Source organism: Paramisgurnus dabryanus, chromosome 9, assembly GCF_030506205.2.
Source record: "Paramisgurnus dabryanus chromosome 9, PD_genome_1.1, whole genome shotgun sequence".
NCBI classification, from domain to species: domain Eukaryota; kingdom Metazoa; phylum Chordata; class Actinopteri; order Cypriniformes; family Cobitidae; genus Paramisgurnus; species Paramisgurnus dabryanus.
Window position 1 is genome coordinate 28,775,856 of NC_133345.1, and position 19,682 is coordinate 28,795,537.

The 19,682-nt window shown below is 34.1% G+C and overlaps 1 protein-coding gene across 6 annotated transcripts in view; it reads left to right on the forward strand.

The window, feature by feature from the left end:
• srgap1a (SLIT-ROBO Rho GTPase activating protein 1a) overlaps positions 1 to 19,682 on the forward strand; it is a 104,995-nt gene that overhangs the window by 63,807 nt on the left and 21,506 nt on the right. For 3 of the 6 annotated variants that reach the window (XM_065283480.2, XM_065283482.2, XM_065283485.2), the window contains exons 9-15: positions 5,987 to 6,184; positions 6,424 to 6,508; positions 8,258 to 8,285; positions 9,251 to 9,353; positions 12,030 to 12,090; positions 15,658 to 15,735; positions 16,060 to 16,194. In XM_065283480.2, the coding sequence (XP_065139552.1) occupies positions 5,987 to 6,184; positions 6,424 to 6,508; positions 8,258 to 8,285; positions 9,251 to 9,353; positions 12,030 to 12,090; positions 15,658 to 15,735; positions 16,060 to 16,194 (688 nt within the window). Of the gene's footprint in view, positions 1 to 5,986; positions 6,185 to 6,423; positions 6,509 to 8,257; positions 8,286 to 9,250; positions 9,354 to 9,957; positions 9,992 to 12,029; positions 12,091 to 15,657; positions 15,736 to 16,059; positions 16,195 to 19,682 lie in introns of all 6 variants that reach the window. The other 3 variants (XM_065283483.2, XM_065283484.2, XM_065283486.2) reach the window with 2 other exon arrangements.

Here is a 19,682-nt window from a genome sequence, read left to right on the forward strand (position 1 = left end):
GTTTCTTTAGTTTGTGTACTCCAACTGATCACATGGTCAATAACATCAATTAATTTTTATTAAGCCTTTTTATTGCTTAGGTTTAATAAGTGTAGTTTCAAGGACATTTTACTGAAAAATGACTTGAATGACGTCAAGTAAGATACATTTAATCATATTGCTACACTTTCTATAAAATGTGACCGTCAACAGAGGCTGAATTTTAGTGTATTTTTTAGTGCTGGGCAAAGATTAATCGCGATTAATCGCATACAAAATAAAAGTTTTATTTTTTGCATAATATATCTGTGTGAACTGTGTGTAATTATTGTGTATATTTAACCACACACACACACACATACATATGAAATATTCATTTAAAAAACAATTATGTATACTTTTTTATTTATATATCATATAGAATATATAAAAATATAAATTCATATATATACACACGTAAATGTTTCTTAAATCCATACATGGATGTGTGTGCATTTATATATACATAATAATTACACACAGTCACACTCATATATTATGCAAAAAAATCACTTTTATTTTGTATGCGATTAATCGCGATTAATCTTTTATAAATAAAAAATTATTTATGTATACTTTTTACTTTTTTATTAATATATCATATAGAATATAAAAAATATAAATAAATATATATCCGCTTGTAAATGTTTCTTAAATCCATACATGAATGTGTGTGCATTTATATATAAATAATAATTACACACAGTCACACTCATATATTATGCAAAAAATCACTTTTATTTTGTATGCGATTAATCACGATCAATCTTTTATAAATAAAAAATTTTTTATGTATACTTTTTTATTAATATAACATATAGAATATATAAAAATATAAATAAATATATATACGCATGTAAATGTTTCTTAAATCCATACATGAATGTGTGTGCATTTATATATACATAATAATTACACACAGTACACACTCATATATTATGCAAAAAAATCACTTTTATTTTGTATGCGATTAATCTTTTATAAAAAAAAATTATGTATACTTTTTTATTAATATATCATATAGAATATATAAAAATATAAATAAATATATATACGCATGTAAATGTTTCTTAAATCCATACATGAATGTGTGTGCATTTATATATACATTATAATTACACACTGTACATGTACTCATATAATATGCAAAAAATCACTTTTATTTTGTATGCGATTAATCGCGATTAATCTTTTATAAATAAATTTTTTTTTATGTATACTTTTTTTATTAATATATCATATAGAATATATAAAAATATCATTAAATATATATACGCATGTAAATGTTTCTTAAATCCATACATGAATGTGTGTGCATTTATATATACATAATAATTACACACAGTACATGTACTCATATAATATGCAAAAAATCACTTTTATTTTGTATGCGATTAATCGCGATTAATCTTTTATAAATAAATAAAAATTTTATGTATACTTTTTTATTAATATATCATATAGAATATATAAAAATATAAATAAATATATTTACGCATGTAAATGTTTCTTAAATCCATACATGAATGTGTGTGCATTTATATATACATAATAATTACACATAGTCACACTTATATATTATGCAAAAAATCACTTTTATTTTGTATGTGATTAATCGCGATTAATCTTTTATAAATAAAAACAATTTTGATGTATACTTTTTTATTAATATCATATAGAATATATAAAAATATAAATAAATATATTTACGCATGTAAGTGTTTCTTAAATCCATACATGAATGTGTGTGCATTTATATATACATAATAATTACACACAGTACATGTACTCATATAATATGCAAAAAATCACTTTTATTTTGTATGTGATTAATCGCGATTAATCTTTTATAAAGAAAAAAAAATTGTATGTATACTTTTTTATTAATATATCATATAGAATATATAAAAATATAAATAAATATATTTACGCATGTAAATGTTTCTTAAATCCATACATGAATGTGTGTGCATTTATATATACATAATAATTACACATAGTCACACTCATATATATTATGCAAAAAATCACTTTTATTTTGAATGCGATTAATCGCGCTTAATCTTTTATAAATAAAACAATTTTTTATGTATACTTTTTATTAATATATCATATAGAATATATAAAATATAAATAAATATATATACGCATGTAAACGTTTCTTAAATCCATACATGAATGTGTGTGCATTTATATATACATAATAATTACACACAGTACACACTCATATATTATGCAAAAAATCACTTTTATTTTGTGTGCGATTAATCGCGATTAATCTTTGCCCAGCACTAGTATTTTTACTGAATCTTTAGTGTTAATGTTTTGGACCACCTGTCCTAAGCAGTATTGCAATCATCCATTTTATTTTCAAAGTCTTTTATTTGACCTCTTTGACGAATTTAAAACAGAAATGCCCCTTCCACCTTCACTGTCTTTACCGTAACCTGTCCGCTTTTGTTATGGCACAGCAAAGGTTCACTTTCCCAGCAGCCCACATCCGACAAACGGTGCAACGTCTGTGAAAGAGTTCACCAAACCGCAGAGAGAATAAAGACAGGAGACAAGCTTAAACCTGTGATTCGCTCTGTGTATCAATACCCACAATGGGCCGGTGAGTCACAGACGGTACAATGATCTAGACCCAGGATGACATGCATTATAGTCAGGTGTGGTTACTGGTTTCCTTTGACTGAAATGTTGTCCTTCATTGATTAAAGAGATGATTCAGCCTGACCTGGTGGACGGTGATATATGAGCTCAGTTTCTGTAATGAGACACATGTGTTGTATGATGCTCTGTGATTTTGTCTGTGGTTGTGGCTGTTTTTGTTTAACCTAAGGGGAAGATTGCTTTGTTATGTCACCGTGAGAGTCTTGCTGCTCTGTCAACAGGTGTACACACACTGCCACTGAGCTATTGCACGGGATTTTAGCATTCTTGATTTTGTAACTGCAGGTGCATTTGGTGTCCAAAGTTATTTTTCAGATTTTTCAGATGGTAAAATCAGATGGTGATTGTACAGTATTCGCTGAAAAAAATGATTTCCTGTTGTCTGAGTCAGTCAGTGTCAGTTATGTTACCGCAAAACTCTGTTACTCAAGGAGGTAGAGTACTATTTATATGACTGCCAGCCCTGTTACAATCTGTCAACACTGTTACTTAACTTTGGTAACAGAGTTGACTCTTATTAACAGGAAATTGTGAGTTTCGGCTATGTAAGACACTTTTGACAGAAAATATGATGTTGTTATATCCTGTCGCACATAACCATGAGTACCAAATTACTAGGAATGCACTAAATATTTGGCAACCGAAACAAGTGAAAAGGCTGAATAAATTTTACCGAACAATGAGGTGTTTAATGACGCAATCAAACCGCAAACATTTTGGTGAAAGCATTTTAAAGTGTCAGAGAAAGATGCAAAAACATACAGCACTACAAGATTCATTTATCATTTAAAACCAAGACAGCCTGAACCATGCAGTGTATGAGAAAGACACGGCGGTGGCAATCCTGGGTATTTGTCTGCTGAATGAGACTTTAGCTCTTCATCTCATGTCAAAGATCGACAAAAATCGTCAGCAGTATGTAGGGGTGTGCCGGTTTCAGAATTGGTGATGACGGTTATGACATGAGTCAAATGTGACGGTTCATAACATAACCGTCTGTGGGGGGCGTTTTGCTCGTTTAAATGCTTGTGGATTGACGCGAAAGTGTCATTTTACCATAAAATCATGAATGTGATGCCAAGTGTGTTTTAAACATTAATGACTTTAAGCAATTTAACAGAGAGCAATGAAATATAAAAAAAACACACACTGTTAACAGAAGACTGCGCTGTCACTCTCTGCTCAGCATAAATGAATCCTCTCTCATCTATTTTGATAATCTTCAGAGAAATAGATTTAATTGTGTCTATATCTGTCATTACATGGACTGGAATGTGGATTAAAAAGCGTCTTGAAGAGGTTTTGCTCATAAATGCATGTAAAGTAAAGTAATATGAACTTGAGATTTTTATACTGTTATTAAACTGCAAAGTATGCGCTGCAAACGCAGCCGACAATGGCCACGCGCGGCAAACGCTCTCCACATACAGTACGCGCTGTTCAGTGCTCACACTTGCGAAGTAAACCGGCGTTTGAATAAACAAGACACTGATTAGCTACTTACTCTACGTTTATTTAAAATTAACAGCAAGACAAGCAGTGAATGTGCTTTCAGGAGAGTTAGTAGATTAGCACGGGAGGATTTGAACTTGAAAAGCGGAGTGTACTGACGCCTTTCCGCGGTTAAAACAACATCCTTCTTATGGTCATTCATGTTTATTTGATGCTATAAATTAACTAGAAGGAAGAGATGATTTGAAAGGTAAGACTTTGTTTAATTTGTTAAACCTCAAAAGTAACTGAAAAGTAACCTGGTCTGTCCTGTATGTCAGCGCGTTTTCAGTGTCTGCCCCGCTCTGTATTTTTCACTGCGTGAGAACGTGAGGGGGCGTATAACACAGACTGTTAACAACTGTTTTTAATAACTATTTAAACATTCTTTATGATAAAAATGTTTTTTAAATATGTTAATAACACGGTTTTGCCGGTTATAGAGTTCTAATGACGGTGTTCAACTATAACCGTCGGTCTCACGGTTATATAATGACCGTCACAGCCCTAGCAGTATGTAATAAAAACTTCCTAGAACCAGTAAAGTCCTACAATGACAAACACACTTATATTAAACGAGAAAAAAAGTTTATTAACAATAAGCTTTTTTTAAGACCTATTTGTTGGCAATCTTGCCGCCCCTGCACGCTTCCGCTGCTCAAAATATAATGCTTTATAAGCATTGTTGCAAGTTTCTTAAGGGGCAGAGTAACGAATAGGTTATTTGCATTTTGAGCGGGAATAGAAGATCGGATTAATATCCGTTTAGCCAAGACTCATTTATGTGGTCAAATGTAAATTTTTTCCAAGTCTATCTATAGCTATCTGATCAGAGAAGTGACTAGGTGTAAAAAGGCCTATAATGACTGCAAATAATGTGAAATAAATATAGTAAAAAAAACTTGTGCAATGGTGAGAAAATTGGCAAAATAATTAGGAAAACGAAAAAAAAAGTTTGGTATTTGGTGGAGTTTTTAATTTTATTCGGCTTTGGCCTTTTTGGTGCATCCCTACAAATTACTAAAATATTGAAAAATGTAATAATTTTTAAAAAGCAGAACAAATTATGACTTTGTACACCAAATATACCTACAATATAAGTTATATAATCATCCGTAAGCTGTCAATTGATTACATTAAATCCATTGATTAAACTTAATGAAGGTGGCTTTAGATGTGTCTGTATGTATATATGCATGTATAATGTAGACACTCATGCATAAATAAACATTTCCACATTTCCACACAAAATATGCAAACCTTTCCCCACATTCCCAGATCATGTATGTCTCACACTGACAGTGAATAGCACTAGAAATTAATCTGCAAGACTTTTAAATGGATGGCATTCCCTGCTGTCATCCTCCACTCCTCTCACTGTAAATTGATTTATTTGGTCCCGTGTCTTGCTCAAGGTCTGCTATCAGTCACAGTGCACATGTCGGACAGTGAAGGTCAGAAGGAATTTTCTCAAAGTATTTTCCTTAAGGTGCCTCGTGTGTTTTTGTAGTCGTGTGTTTCCTTTTAGGTCATACTAATTGTAAATTGTGCATATGAACTTGTATTCTTCCACATGTAAAACGTTATATTTTGTTTGATTAAAAAATCTAATCTGGAAGCAAGGTTAAATATTCGGATCCCAGGTGATGCTTTGGGCTGTCACTTTTGTCTAAACCACCTGGAAAGCATTCAAAATGTATGTTGTAGTTTGTGTGTTCAAACCCTTAACCTTGACAATACTCCCTTCTCATATTTAGGTTTATGGTTGAAAAAACTGGCTGAACATGGTCTTGTCTCATTTCAGATCAAGAAGACATCAGAAGCCACTCTCACTACCATTCAGGACATGGTGACTATCGAAGACTATGACGTATCAGAGTGTTTCCATCACAGCAGGTCCACTGAATCGGTCAAGTCCACTGTGTCGGAGACGTACCTCAGCAAGCCAAGCATCGCCAAGAGACGTGCCAACCAACAAGAGACAGAGCAGTTCTATTTCATGGTGAATTTATTAATTAAATCTTTGAATCTGTTACATCGCCATATTAATATTTCTTTACCAGTATTAAGGAAAAAAGTCACGCTTAAGGATTAAAATTAAGAGTAGGCTTATTTTTGATCCATTGCACCACAGGGGTTTTCATCTCGGTCTTGTCCCTAGGGCTTAGCCAATGACTTATGAACCACTCAGCTGTCAAATTCAGCCAGTCTCATGGTGGTCTCGCTCTTGACTTTTCACAGAAATTTCGCGAGTATCTGGAGGGGAGCAATCTCATCACTAAGCTCCAGGCAAAACATGATCTACTGAAGAGAACTCTTGGGGACGGTACTGTTTGCTTTTCTGTGCTCTGTAAATGTTGGGTGAACACATTGTACTCCATACATAAAATAAATGATAGATACAGCGGGCCCAGAAAGAATTTGGACACATGTAAACATGTTTGATTGTCTGTGAATCATGCAAAATATCATGCAAAGTCACTTATTTTAAAGGAATATACACTTTTTGAAGTAAAACACGTGACAGAAAACTTAAAAAAAAAACAAGTTTATACATCCATTAAACTTAAAGGTCAGTCGATTATACTGTACTGTAAACAGGATATTTTTGCAGATGCCGGTTGGTTTAATATTTCGGCAAAATGCAGTGTCATTAATACATTTTTACATGTATTGTAAATGTACAACTTTTCAGGGCCCACTGTATACTTTACACTCTAAAAATAGCTAGGTTATTTTTGACCCAAATATTGACTAAATATTGGACAAACACATGCTTGGTTAAAAATTACCTAGTGTTGGGTTCCCAAATGATGTTGGTTTTTTGTTATCCAACCATGGGTTATAATAACCAAGCAATTGGGTTAAATCAACCCAGCACTGGGTCAGTTTTAACCCAGCGGTGTGTTCTGTCCAAAATTTACCCAACATGGGTCAAAAATAAACCAGCCATTTTAGGAGTTTTAATCAAAAATATAATTGAAACTAGCAGGAAAATATTTTTATTTAAAGAAAATCTGACTTCTGTTTTCATAATATCAGCGTGCATCTCACCACTTCTCACTAGACTCAAAGATGCAAAGATTTTACCTCAATGTTTTGGAGCCTGAGGCATTTCTGTATTTTGGTGCAAACACAGCAGACTCCGCTGTCAAGATGCGCTGAGTTGTGTGTGGGCCTGACAAAGCTGTCAGGAGCTGGGTTGCCTGCTTTAAAATCATGCACGCATGTTTTTTTTTTAAAGAATGTAGGCAGTAGTCTTCATGCTGGATTAACTTGAATGAAATATTTGTGTAGTTGAACAGGTACTTGTAAAACTTTTTAGCTATGTACTGTAGATGACATTTGTTTTAATGGTGTGTGTAAATATCCATGGGCCGGTTGTACCACGCAGTCATAAGACTAGTCTGGATGTAAAATGTGCGTTACGTTGAATTTACACCTGTTGCACCATCTCGGCATAGCACACTTCTGAGACTAAATCTTACGACTAGTCAAGGATAGGTGTAAGTATACAGTTTTGACTTGTTCCTATGCCAAAAATAGATTCACACAGGATATGCGAGCAGTGGGCTTTCATGCATGACAGAGTCAGAGACCACACCAATAAATTCTTATACTTGGAAATTTAAATGATCGACAGCTTATTAACAGCTTTGTTAGAATTAATCAGCAAATTATCACCTTTTTTGCAAACAGGAAAAGCTTTAGTTTAGTTAATGCTGGTTGTGTTTGGTGGGTCTGCATGTGACACACGCATCCTGTTGAAGAGCACACTGTGAGAGGATGGAGTTTGTAACCATAGTAATACGAATGCCGTCTCATCGTCTATGCTGACCGTAGCTGCGCCTGGTTGTAGTTTCAGATGGTGCAAAAGGCGTAAATATTTTTTTTACAAAGTCAGATAAGTCCGATGTAGGTCTTACACCCTGGTGCAACCGACCCCAATTCTGGACAGATGGCTTGCTGCATATGCTTTACCAAGCATAAACAAAAACCTTCCCAGGAACTCCCCATTCACTCCCCCCTCTCTCTATCTCTCTCTTGTCTCTCTTTCTCTCTCTCTCTCTTGCAGGGTACCGGCCTGAGTATGCAACCACAAGGTATAATCAGTCTTCTTTCATTCCTATTCTTATCAATAATTATCATCGCTCTTTCAATAGTGCTACATTTAACTAATATAGATAAATATCATTTATTGCCAAAATGGAAAAAGCCTTGGCCAGAAAGTTAAAGAGATTACATTGAAGCAATGACTGTTCCCCAGGACTCCTACCCACGATCCTTTGCACCTGTCGGACACTTTATAATTGACTTCTTCTTAGTAGTAACATTTGTAAGCAATTCAAAAGGTTTTCCCTAGGAATGTACAAATTTGCATTAATTTAGATTTGGTGAAACATTGGATTTTGGACAAAATCTATTACATTTTAAAGCACATATTTTACACAGGAAGTATCTATGAAGATTTATAAAGGGACACTCCACCTTTTTTTTTAATAGGCTAGAGTTAAACAATTGAGTTTTACCATTTTGAAATTCATTCAGCCGATCTCCGGGTCTGGCGGTACCACTTTTATGATATTAAGCAGTGCCAGAAAATAGTCCCCACTATTGAAAGTTACCAAGGGGACTATTTTTTGGCCCTGCGTAATATCATTGCGCCTGCTGCAGCCATGGTACAGCAGCAAAGTTCTTGATTATTATGCCAAAATGAGAGTATAGTTCCTAACCATATCGGCCTAGAAAATCCCAACAATGTAACTACAGAAGAGTCAAGTTGTAAATAGGAAAATTAACCAAACCCTTTGGTCATTTTTGAACGCGATGCTAATGGTCTAATCCGATTCAATGAATTATGCTAAGCTATGCTAAAAGTGGTCCCGCCAGACCCAGAGATCGGCTGAATGTATTCCAAAAGTAAAAATCAAGCTGGAAAAAAATATTTTTTTGAAAAATGTGGAGTCTCTCTTTAAGTCAGGTCATTGAAAAAAAAACTGCTTTATAGTATAGAGTTACAGTATACTCTCAATCGTTTACGATTAAAAGTGTTAATATCTCTTCATAGGCCTCCAAGCCTTCCTCCTAAACCATTTGGCACTCAGAGGCCCAGGCCACGCTCTGTATTTAATGTTAAGCTATTTAATGGCAATTTGGAGTCATTTGTTAAGGTACTTAGCTTCGGGTGCTGTGCTACCTTCATTGAATACCACCGCTCGAAGTCATAATGATCCACAGCTGCTTGCTTCTATTTGACTGATCATTGGGTAACTGGCTGGGAAATGTCTTTTAACAGAGCAGAAACGGGGGGAGTGTGTGTGCAAAATATAAGATGAATGTGAGAAGTAAGCTACAGGCTTCTACATTCACAAAGTTACTTTCAGGCAGCTGGAAAAGCCTCTTAGAGGGACAGTTCACCTAAAATATATTATATTGCATTTCTGTAATAAGTTACACAATGCACCTTTAATAACTGAATTTGGTTTATTTTTACCCAGAAAGAAGTTACGGATGCAGCTTTATAATGACCTGTCTGTGTGTGGTAAAGAAAGTTATAGGACTAGGATGCAATATGTTATCAGCACCCCCTTCCTTTCTCTTTATGATGCTGGAGCTATTGATGTTTTTTGTCGACTAATCATAATGTTATAGGCTGTTGTTGGTGGCTTTCATTGCTGGGATCAAATAACTGGGAAATGGCCTTTGTCTCTTTTCCTGCATTCTCATCATCTGGCTCTGTGTTTTCTCTCATGTTCTGCTGTCCTCTTCTTATAGCCGCGGACGAAGAAACTCTCACGCAAGACATCAGGTACAGAAACACTTGGTTCTGGTTGGCTTATTGATGCATGTCTGTCTTAGCTTCCTGTAGTCCAACCAACAACAATCTTTGTCCATTTCCATGGCCCGTGGGAATTTGAAGTTTGCATGTCAGAGATGAGAGATCATTCTTCTTGGCTGCCTATACCAAATTACCTTCAGAGATTGTCAAGAATCGGGCTGAACATGTATAAACACAAATATGTGTCCTGGACCACAAAAATACATTGTATGGGTCAAAATTATAAAAAAAGTTTGTGCCAAAAATCATTAGGATGTAAAGTAAAGTTCATGTTCAATAAAGATATTTAGTTAATTTCCTACAATAAATATATACAAAATTGTTAGTAATTTATCGTTAGTAATACGTAATTATTGGTAGGACTTCATTTGGGCAACTTTAAAGGCGATTTTCTCAATATTTAGATTTTTTTGCACCCTCAGATTCCAGATTTTCAATTTGTTGTATCTTAGCCAAATATATCCTATCCTAACAAACCATACATCAATGGAAATTTATTTTTTCAGCTTGATGATTTCAAAATTGACCTTTATGACTGATTTTGTGGTCCATGGTCACATAATTTATATTGAATGTATATAATGGGGCCACATTTATTTATGTAGCATGTTGTGGCAATTCAGAGGGCATCACACAGACATAATTAAAAGAAATATAATTTCTATAAAAGAAATTTAGGTTATAACTCAAAATAATTCCTTTAAGGTTATCACTTTGTAATAAACTAAAATTAATGTGTAAAAAATGAATGGAAAGGAAAACTGTTAATTTATCGTGATGAATCTATAGCAGAATAAAAGTTTTTGTTTACATCATATATGTGTGTAAACTGTGTAAAATAACTTTGTATAGATAAATGCACACACATGCATGTATATATTTAAGAAATGTTTACATGTGTATATACATTTGTATATTTATGTATCATTTATATTATATATGAATATAAATGCTTAGAATATATATATATATATATATATATATATATATATATATATATATATATATATATATATATATATATATATATATATATATATATATATATATATATATTCTTTCTTAAATGTATACATGCATGTGTGCATATTTATATATACATAATTATTATACACAGTTCACAAACATATATGATGTAAACAAAATCTTTTATTCTGCTATAGATTCATCTTGTATGCATCATATTGCATTGTGAAATATAGCTCCTGTAGAATCGCCTCTGTTTCTGGCACTATATCGAGTTCAGGCTTGGCACGTTCCCTTGGTTAAAAGCAGATAATGGTACTTTTAAAAGCTTGTAAGATAAAGCACTGCAAACGACAGGCATCATGTGAACACTGGATTCACATAGCTGGATTAACCAAAGCATTTCAGTCATGTACAGAATCAGTGTTAAACAATAGCCAGCATTTGTTTTCCCATTTTTGGCATGTGGCGTATTCATATTCAAGATCCATGTTAAAGGAAAACACCACCATTTTTCAATATTTTACTATGGTCTTACCTCAACTTAGACAAATTAATACATCCTTATCTTTTTTCGATGCATGCACTTAATTTTTGTACAGCGCGTTGTGAATGTGTTAGCATTTAGCCTAGCCCCATTGTTTCCTTAGGATCCAAACAGGGATGAATTTAGAAGCCACCAAGCACTTCCCTGTTTAAAGACTGTAACATGAGTAGTTACAGGAGTAAGTATGGTGGCACAAAATAAAATGTGGCGATTTTTTAAGATAACACATTCACACACTGTACAAAGATTATGTATTAATTCTTCTAAGTTGAGGGAAGAAAAAAGTAAAATATTGAAAAACTGTGGTGGTTTTTTTCAAACAAAGAAATAAATTATCATAATTTTTTCATTAATGGCTTTGGTTAAGACAGGATTACTATTAGTTTGCTATGAAGGATGTCTCTTTCATCTCTGATATGTGGGGTGTGGTACAATATTATTGTTTGATGTTTAGCCCGTATCCTGATTTTGTGCTCATATTCACCTTTTTTTAAGGACTCTGGACAAGCAATACCACGGGTTGTTGAGAGCTGTATTCGATTCATCAACCTATATGGTAAGTTATGAAGTAATTGCCTTGCAACTTACCATAAACTACCCATAATTCCACAGAAAAGGTGAACGCATTGGCATTATAACATCAGAATAACCCAAAGAGAAAGTTAATTGTTATGCTTTTGTTGTGAAGGCCTTTTCATTAATTCATATAAACTATATCTGTTACTGTTCAAACATTTATAACTTGTAGGTTGCTTTTTTCATTATTGGCTCCATGTCAAAAATATTTTTTTCAATAAAGTGTATTTAGTGTAATTATAATTTTATTTAATTGAGATTATATTTTGAACAACGCTTTACTTGAAGGGGTGTTTATAAAACTAACATGACACATTCAAAATTATGACATGACACGTGCTATGAACATGAAGGAGATTTTATGCACATTTATGACAACTGTCATTAAGTGTCATTTGTTTAATTATGTCATTTTAATGCAAAGATGACATTGTTTGAGATGTCTTTGTTATGACAACTTGACATTAACCAATACATCATAACTTGTCATGAAAACTTGACATTACCAAGACAACATAACTAACCATAACTTTTTACCAATGATACAAACTGAATTTGTCATTAAAATGTCATTAAGTGTTAATACTCTGTCAAATAGTTTTATAACAACATCATGAATATTCTTCAGTTCATAATGTTTTTTTAAGTTTCCTCCATGTGTTTACTGTTCCTGTAGAGGAACACCTAGGTTTACTTCAATATTTTGGATGTAAATGTTTATTGAATCATGACAAACTATATATTTTTGGAAAGGTCTAAGCCTCTAGAATACATATTTCAGCAGTGTTTTATAAAATAAATTATGTAGGGAGAGTAATTGATTCAATTTTAAAGAGAGTGCGCCTCAAAACATTTATGTACTGCTAAATGGCATTGTCCCACCGGTGGGATGCCTACAATTACTTCAGTGTTTTGCATATTAATTCTTATCCAATCATGACAAACTGTATATCAATGGAAAGCTCTAAAAGTGTAGTTTTCATTTGTCATCATCATTTTGGAAAAATGTTGACATAGTGTGAGTCATTTTCTAAAAGGTCACGGGCCCTCAACCGGGCCCACATTGTTTTTACATATTTATAACACTAATACCCTATCCTAAACCTAAAAATCTTGACAAACTATGTATCTTTGGAAAGCTCTAAGAGAGTAGTTTTCATATTTCATCACAATTTTTGGAAAATTTTGACGTAGTCAAAGTCAGTTTCTAAAATGTCACGGGCCACAGGTGGACCCAATTTGTTTTTACATATGTATAGCACTAATACCCTGTTCTAAACCTAAAAAATCTTGACAAACTATATATCTTTGGAAAGCTCTTAGAGTGTAGTTTTCATATTTCATCAAAATTTTTGGAAAGAAATGACGTAGTGAGAGTCAATTTCGTAAAGGTCACAGGCCAACATGTAGGCCCAATTTGTTTTTACATATGTCTAGCACTAAACCCCTACTGTAAACCTAAAAAATCTTGATAAACTATATATCACTGGAAAGCTCTCAGAATGTAGTTTTTATATTTCAAGGTCATCTGATGATAGACATAATGTAGTGACAGTTTTTAGATACATGACCCCACCCCCCATAGGAATGCATATTAATTTTATATATTCATAATTCTAATATCATATTATAAATCTTCAAAAATGTTGACAAACTATATATCATTGGAAAGCTCTAAGAATGTAGTTTTCATATTTCAAAACGTTTTAGCAGTTATAATAATGCAGTGACAGTATTTCATCAATTTGTGACAAGAGAATGCAGCAAACCGTTGACATCTAGTGGCCGTTGTTGGTAAAACCACTAAAAGTGTTACACAAACCTCATTTTTTGTGATTTTAACTTAAAATTTGGATCACAACTGCTTGAGACATATGGCCTCATGTTTACATTATTACTTTTGTGAAACATTTTCATTTTTATAATTTTATTTATCAAATTAATATGTTATTGCATTATTTTTAATTATTATAATAAATTTAAACTGCTATAACAATTTTTCTGTTAAATATTTTCACATCCAGAAACATCAGTGAAAAACCTTACATTGTCTTCTTTAAAACAAGACCAAGATTAGTCTTTTAGACCAAAAAATGCCAAAGTTATATTAATTTGAAGCTACACATCAACTTTTCACCCCCCCACTCAAAAGGGTGGAGTGACAGGTAAGTGGTTAATAAATAAAATCAATCATTCAATAATAATAATAATAATTGCAATTTATAAAATTATATTTTATGGCATTTGGAGACTAATTTGCCTTAAATTTAATAAAAACAGTACAATAATTGGTTAAGCCATGCAGCGTTGGGTCCATATAGCTGAAAAAGCAGTTAATTACATTAAATTAAATTGATTAAATGTTTTGTTAGTTTTTTCTTCTATGTCAGAAAATTTTAGAACCCTCTTTGTAAGTAAGAACAAGTTCTGTTAGTTGCCAGTTTTTTATGTATTGTGCTCATACATAAAATTAAGTATAATATTTTGACGTGTCTCTTGCATTGTGTTAAGGTATTTAAAATTATTTGACATAGTATTAACACTTAATGACATTTAAATGACAGTTTAATGTAATGTTAACAATACCGCTAGGTAGATTTTTAAAGTTATAATTCTTAAGTTTTCTTAAAGATAATTATTCTGCTATGTCATGTTTATGACAGATTTATGACAAGTTATGATGTATTGGTTAATGTCAAGTTGTCATAACAAAGACAATTCAAACAATGTCATCTTTGCATTAAAAAATTACATAATTGAACAAATGACACTTAATGACAGTTGTCATAAATGTACATAAAATCTCACACGTGTCATGTCATGATTATAAATGTGTCATTTTAGTCTTATGAACACCCCTTTAAATAAAGTGTTACCTTTTTTTTTTTCCACATAACTTATTTTTGAATGCTATTTATTACATTTTTAAGGTTTTAATGCTATGGAAAAAAAACATTTTGGTAAAGTTACCTTAAGCTTTTGAATAGTAATGCAAGTTTAGCCTTCACAGTTTTGTTATCCTCAGTTTGGGGCTGATCCAAGTCCAGCAGAGTCTGAGCAGGTGATGCTTTGTGTTGTTTTTAAGCCATGCAGAGACTTGCTTCAGTACTTTTTTCGGTTCAGTGCTTTTAGATGATGTGTTTTCCAGCCAGTGTCAAAGGATGTTAAGTCCAAAGAAGTCATATTCAATGTCTGTGTAAACTGTGGCAGCACTATTGTGTAGTATGCAAAGTTGTCTGTGTGGCTGTCTTACTGGAATTGTACAGTAGAGAAGTTTTTAATTAATCTGTTCTGACCCTTAGACAAGCTTTCTATTAAAAGCTAATCCAGACTAACGGATTTTTTTGTAAAAGTCGATTGCGGTCTCTTTCCTTCATTCATTGTCTGTAATTAGAAAAAGCAAGTTTTTTAAAGCACACAGATCAACTTTTAAGTTTGACACCAGCACTATTGACCAGCCTTTCTTTCCAAAAATGGATGCTGGGATACATCGTACTTTTGAATGTTACTTCTGAATCTCTTACATTTGAATCTCTCTTTCTATTAGGTCTCCAGCATCAAGGCATATTCAGAGTGCCTGGATCTCAGCTTGAAGTCAACGATATCAAGAACTCATTTGAGAGAGGTGCGTGTAAAAATGGTCATGTGGAGTTTCTGAAACACCGTTTCTCTGAAATTGCTCTCGGTTTGGAATAATAATGTCGGCAGAATGAGTCATGTTAGCCATAAACTTAAATTGACATGATTTAAGTACACTACCTTTCTTGACATTGGAAAAATGTTATAACGCTGACAGTCATAGGTTAACTCCCTGAAAGTGTACATTTTGGGACTTTCAAAACATTGCTATGTTCATGTAACATTAGTGAACTTTTATAGGAGATTTCCTGTTTTTCCAAACAATGGATATCAACCTGTGATGCTTAAAATCACACGATTTATCCCTTAGGTAACGACCCTTTGACGGACGAGGAGAATAATCATGACATAAACTCTGTGGCGGGGGTTCTTAAACTCTACTTTCGAGGTTTGGAGAACCCTCTGTTTCCTAAGGAGCGATTCAGTGATCTCATATCCTGTGTCAGTAAGTGCCTCCATTTTTTGTAACATTTGTGAGTGCATGGATAAATGTCTGTTTGTTTGCCAGCGAGTATCTGTGAACCGATGCGTGCCGTGATTGAATGCCTACTGACCTGCAGCTGTAAATCTCTCATTGATTCTCAGTGTGAATTCACAGTGCTTTGAACTATGATCGAGTGCTCTCGGATAGAAAGATCTCAGTCATTTGCCTCCAACAGTGGCACAGTGACTTTCTTTAGTTTGGGAACGAGACATACATCGCCTCGGGCTAACAGTGATGGATACATTACAGCGCAGTGTGTGTTTCACGACAGCATGACGCATCGGAGATTCACTTGGCCCTTAAACAGTCATGAATGCAACTTTGTTTCAGTTTATAACTAGTTCAGAAAGTGTGCATTATCACTGTCACAGTATGGTAATGTTGCACTGAATGAATGCTGTATGAGTACATGAAGCTGGAGCTGTGTTCTGATGGATTTTGGGGGTCGGTTCTGATGCGCCTCCGGGATCAATGTGCTGGTTATCTTTAATCAAGAACACAAAATACAAAAACTATAATTATATATCATTATGAATATGGAAGTGTTATAATGCAGACCACGCAGATGTTCAATTCAATTGTATTTATATAGCGCTTTTCACAAATTGGTAATTGTTTCAAAACAGCTTTACATTAATAGAAGCAGGGGGAAAACAGAAAAATCTACAGACATCAAAAGTAGCAAAATACAGCGGCTATGAATAATCTTTACAGGCGAGCATATTAACAATGTAACGTATAGAAGAGGGTGCTAAGTTAGTCCCCCCGGGGTTGAAAAATCCCCTAGGAGAACAACCTCCTGACTTTTTTTAAGCCTAGGAGGGAAAAAAGTCCTAGGAGGGAAAAAAACCTTGGGAGATATATTTATATGGGATGTAAACGGATAAGGAGATTAAACGGGTTCTGCCAGTGGTTGTTGGTCTGGCATCAGCTGGGCATCACATTAAGGGACGGCCAGAAGATCAGTGGTGTGTTGACCTCCAAGGCAGCTGGAACTGGCTCTGTTTGTCTCAATGTCCTCATGTTCGAGGACAAGACAGGGAGAGAGAAACGAAATCCTATTAATGTAGGGGCTGTTCGCATGTAATGTAAGTGTCACACAGTGTTGTGATTTAATATCTGCTCTGTTCCAGACAGGCTAGCTATTGCGGCATTAGTATATTACCCAGACGAGTTATGTTATTAGGTTGTAGTTTTCAGTCCCATTGAAGAAGAATTTAGGCTTTTTTTTTACAGATATCAATATGATGATGTTTCTACACATGAGTGCAAAACTTAAAATGAAATTATTTTGTAATAGTTTAGTCATTTTCAGAAAAATTCAATCTTTTATATTTCTGCAATTTACTAACATGCATGATCTGCATGTGTTTGTAATGCAATGCAAAGCAATGCAATTCAATGTTTTAAAGTAATAAAAAATGCAATACATTATTTAAAACAAAAAAAGTGAAAGGCCAATTACCAGTTCTCGTGTATCGAGTATAAATAGGCAAATATATAAAAGGCAGCCATAAATGCGAACTAAATATAAACGCAAAATAAAATATGCATAATGACCTTTTTAAAAAACATGGTCAAATAGGTTTTTGTCATACATGGTATCCCCTGCTAACCACGTTACCCCAGAAATCACATATGCAGGCATGTGTGGGTTTGGTGGGGCTTGTTTGTCTGTACAGGGAGAGGAATGTCAAGGCGTGTGTGTGTGTGTGTGCATGCATACCACATCCACATTCGGCCCTGTGCCTGTGTGCCGGATAACTGACACTTCATAGTGTGTGACTGATGGAGATTGCCTGCTGTTTACGTTTACACACGACTCACCCCGACATACCACACGTTCTCGCTCTAATTTCCCTATCTCTCCATGTCACTTGTTCTGTTCTTTATCTCATGCAAATTTATATATACGTTATATACAGTATATGTGCACTGCTCTGAGACCCATTTACACCTGGTGTTAAGATGCAGGTCAAGGAATCAGATCAGAGGTGAACTGCCCTAAATACTGATGTGAAACGCCTCAAAGCGGTTTGTGATCGGAAGGCTTTAACCACGTTTGAGGGTGGTTAAAAACCATGTCAAATTTTAGCATAAATGCTAAACCATCATGGGTCCCAGATGACGTCAAAGAACTAGAAATTTAATCTTGTGCTTAAGTCAAAAAGTTAAATGACCTTTAGATAGTCACTTTGGTTAAAAACGTATAGAATTATATTTGGGAAAGTGGTTTCATGCCCTTTGTTGCTTTTTATTAATGTGCAGTAATCCAGTCATGTACTGAGTGATCTATAATGGTGTTTTGCTCACTCCTTAATTTTAAAACTCATATGTCAGCCACAGGACAAACATGTTTTAGTCTGAGACGATGTACTGTAGTGACTAAACGTGCTCTATAGAGCAGTTTGTCCATTTAGGGCTACTGTAAAAACATGACGCGACTTCCATGTAAAGGGAATGTTAGTACACTATTACGAAAGCTCACTACTGCAAACAGATGCAGACAGCCAAGATGTGATATAATTCAAGAAGGAAAAGGATTCCCTTTGAATATTCTGTTGATTTGCAGAAGAAAGACAGCAGGACTGTTTACACAGCCATGTGGGATGCCAGTTGTCTGGATTAAGCTTTAATCTCTAAAAGAGGAGTTGATTAGTTTAGAGACTTTGCCTTATTTAATGCTCTGTTAATCAGCTTCATTTAGACCAGACACACCCACTGATTTCATTTAAATAAACACAAGCCATTCGCCTCGTTTTGTAATCACTCTTTCGAAAGAGCATTTATTAAATGTGTCTGTTAGGCCTAATGCCTTAAAACTCTCATCAAGGAGCAAATTGGGGGACAAATACACATTCCTATATATAGGTTATCTCTGTTATGCATTTACACAATGCAATTTAAAGTCGAGAGCAGTTTGCAGTTATAAGTTGGTGAATTGAGGCGACATAAGCGACCATTGGCTATCCAGCAATGTTGAGTGATTGATGATGGTTCTTTAAACTGAAAGGCGGAGCTTCCAACACCAGAGCGGCCATATTGGGCTTTACAATGTCCTGTATTCTGAGTAATAGGAGTGCTCAATCCAATATCTTTGCTGGGAATCAACAGTACAGCAAATTGGTGACCCCATTGATTTATTCATTATCAATGTGAGCATGCTTGTACATCACATATATTCAGCAGATCTGACTCTTGCCAGTCTATTGTAATGTTTTTGTCCCTTTACATAATAAGTTCATCCTTGCAAATCTATGAATAGAGTGCAGTGATGAGTTTATCAGTGAATTAGCACGTTCACATAGAGACGTGACATTAGATAGCCACGGCTGCTAGCTAAGTGGCGCAGATGACAGCAGCCCTGTATAATCATTTCTGAATGCCATAGTGGGACATGAGTAAAATGTGACCCCATCATTATCAACACGTGCAAACATAAATGTCGC